At 39.3% G+C, this 3,096-nt stretch overlaps 1 protein-coding gene across 1 annotated transcript; it reads left to right on the top strand.

Moving 5' to 3' along the window:
• The first annotated feature begins 398 nt into the window (after window positions 1–398).
• On the top strand, window positions 399–2,124 carry LOC149536284 (putative oxidoreductase At4g09670). Its single transcript, XM_089803395.1, has 2 exons — window positions 399–909; window positions 1,352–2,124. Exons 1-2 carry the CDS (start codon window positions 445–447, stop codon window positions 1,958–1,960), a joined length of 1,074 nt encoding a protein of 357 aa, XP_089659521.1. The 5' UTR covers window positions 399–444; the 3' UTR covers window positions 1,961–2,124.
• Window positions 2,125–3,096: the final 972 nt, after the last annotated feature.

The raw sequence follows: 3,096 nt of genomic DNA, 5'->3' as shown, positions 1-3,096 counted from the left end.
TAAAATTTAATTGGTGACTACAACCAAAAACATTAGTACCCTACCCGGAACTAATAAAACCGTTGAGGAAATTTATTTTCAATTAAAAATCAAATAAAATAAAAAGTACAAACACATAAAGTAAATTTATTTTCAAGTTAAAATCAAATAAAAAGTACAAGGACAAAATTTAAACTAATTAAATCGTACTGACAAAAGGTCATAAATATTAAGATGCGTGGGACATGGCATGGCACATCTTGCCACCGAAATTCGTGGCTGGATAGCCGGTGCGGGTGCATAGAGGCTTCTTCAAATTGATCTTTATCCGAGTCTTCGTCAAAAAAGACGGATTGAAATCCAACATTTTTAGCATTATCTACCGTATAAAGGATCCCCTGGATGGGCATTGAAGTTGCATAGCCAAACACGGAATTCCACGAGGGTTTTTGTAGTGCAAGAACAATGGCTGAAGAGAAAGTAGTTCGGTTTGGAATCCTGGGATGTGCAGGCATTGCTCAAAAACTTGCCAGAGCAATTGGGAGGACGTCCGATTCCTCAGTATACGCAGTTTCCAGCAGATCAGTTGACAAGGCCAAGGGTTTCGTCTCCGCCAACAATTTGCCTCCGGAAGTGAAGGCGTATGGAAGCTATGAGCAGCTTTTGGATGATCCCTGTGTGGATGCGGTATACATTCCTCTGCCCACATCCCTGCATCTCGAATGGGCTCTCAAGGCTGCCCACAAGAAGAAACATATTCTTCTGGAGAAACCCCCTGCACTTTGTGTTGAAGACCTCGACACCATCATAGAGGCGTGCAATAACAACGGCGTCCAGTTCATGGATGGCACCATGTGGATGCACCATCCTAGAACGGTAAAGATGAAGGCCTTTCTTCAAAATCCGGACCTCTTTGGAGATCTCAAGTTGGTAAGTACTCAATCCCTTTTCGGCACTATTAACCTAATAGTGAAATTTGTTTTTAGTTTATTTTCTGCTGGATTTTAGTATGTAACCCTTTTCCATAAGCTGGATAATTCATGCCACAGTCAAATTTGTTTTTATGCTGATTTTCTAGTATGTTTTTGTATGTAACCTTTCCTAAAATCTGGGTATTTGTCATGGCAATTCGTTGTTCCAGCTTAATTCATGTCATGATTTGTTTCCTTTCCCCAATTTAAAGCATCCACTTCTGTTTTTTTTATGGCTTTTAACACACAGAATAGTGTAATTCAGTCATCTGGGTTTGTTTCCTTACCTTACTTGTTTGGTGGTAATTTAACTTTTCTAGCAGAAAAATAAAATAATGATGTGGGTGCGGATTGCTCTTGTATTTGCAATTTAGAAATTTTGCAATTATGGTTATTTGCAGGTCCACTGTACTTCGACATTTGCTGGAACTGCAAAGTTCTTTGAGGAGGATATCCGGCTTAAGCCGGATTTGGATGCACTTGGTGCATTGGGCGATGCTGGATGGTATTGTATTAGGGCAATTTTATGGGCTAACGATTATGAAATGCCCAAAAGTGTAATGGCACATCCTATGCCTGTATTGAATGAAGGTGGAGTGATCACATCTTGTGGGGCTACTTTGTCTTGGCAAGATGGGAGGTTAGCAACTTTTCATTGTTCATTTCACTCTTGTATGACCATGGATTTAAGTGTCCATGGGTCTAAAGGAATTCTTAATCTTCACGATTTTCTAATTCCGTATGAGGAGAACTCTGCATCATTTTTCTCTTCCACAAACCCCGAGTTCACGGGCGCTGTTTGGGGTCCAAGGCCCAGTGAGCACACAGTTGCAACTGAATTTCCTCAGGAGACTCTTATGGTTCAAGAATTCGCTAGGCTGGTTAAGGGAATTCAAGAGTCCGGAGGAAAGCCCGATCCTCAATGGCCTTCCATTTCCAGGAAAACACAGATAGTGATGAATGCTGTTAAAAAATCTATTCAGGAAGGCTTAATTTCTGTTGCATTATGAACATAAGTTTCTGGATTTGATTGTATTTGTCCTTTTTTAGCATGGATGTTTCGGATCACATCCATCATCAGAATGGAAGATAGCAAGAGATGTGAAACAATAAAATAAAAGTTTCAACCAGAAAGACTTTCTTTTTAATGCAGGTAAATATAAGACATTAAGCATATGAGCATTTCTCCATTATCTTCATTTTGCAGTAGGCTGCAACCATAAAGATGTACAGCTTTTTCCATTGTCTACATCTGATGATTATAACTATAAAAGGCTCTATATGCCTTGTACAACATATAATGAAACACAAGACACTCCAGTCCAGAGAGCCTAAGATACTAGGTGGTATCATGTCAAGAGTTACACATTTACCAAACTAGAATTATTACACACCAACAGAAACGATCTTTTCTGAACTTCTGATTTGATTCCTGAGTCACTTCTCATCATTGTTATAAGCTTCTATCCCGTCACGTTTCATGTTCCCTCGAGGTTATTAACAAACAATGAACACAGGCTTCTACGGAAATCTTTCGCATTGTATTTTGAAAGCCTTGACAACACCCCATTTGAGGCCTGCAACATCAGTCGGGCCCAGTGTATGGATGGGATCATGTGAATGAATCACTGTACATGTACAGGGTACACATGAATGGATCATTGGGATCCTGAGGAAGGGAGAGGAGTTCAAGATTTGTTCAGTCAACGCCCCTAAGATAGTTAAAGAAGCCCTTGCAAGCAATATGGTCCCGTGGGATTTGGAATTTTATAGTTTGCTACATAAATTTTTGCAAACCTCAAAAGAAGACCAGGGCAAGTTAGTTTTTTAAATGTTCCAAAATTTAACTAAGAAACGAGGTTTGTACAATCTATAACTCAAGATTTCTTTTCAGCAATGATCACATTCTGTGATCTATGATCAGAACGAAATGAAACATCATTTGACACCAATTAAATCTACAATCTATTTAACCGGTGCTACAAACTCTCAGCCACTCTCTTCCCGTCTCCAACGCCTGCTTAAGCCTTATAGTACTGTTGCAAAAAAAACTACCCTCCTTTTAAATTTCAAAATCCTACTTTTCTGCGCCACACTCAAAATCGTAACTTCAAATGTCATCTAAAATTCAAGTGTCGTTTGGCAC

This window comes from Cupressus sempervirens, chromosome 10, assembly GCF_028749045.1.
Source record: "Cupressus sempervirens isolate cs-2001-9-10 chromosome 10, ASM2874904v1, whole genome shotgun sequence".
NCBI classification, from domain to species: domain Eukaryota; kingdom Viridiplantae; phylum Streptophyta; class Pinopsida; order Cupressales; family Cupressaceae; genus Cupressus; species Cupressus sempervirens.
Note: the sequence above shows the minus strand (reverse complement) of the source record. Positions and strands in the feature narration are given on the sequence as shown.

What these genes read in the sequence shown, in the direction of transcription:
- LOC149536284 (XM_089803395.1), top strand. Translation starts at nt 445, where the DNA reads ATGGCTGAAGAGAAAGTAGTTCGGTTTGGAATCCTGGGATGTGCAGGC. An exon ending in TCTTTGGAGATCTCAAGTTG is followed by an intron (nt 910 to 1,351) that starts GTAAGTACTCAA and finishes GGTTATTTGCAG; the next exon opens with GTCCACTGTACTTCGACATT.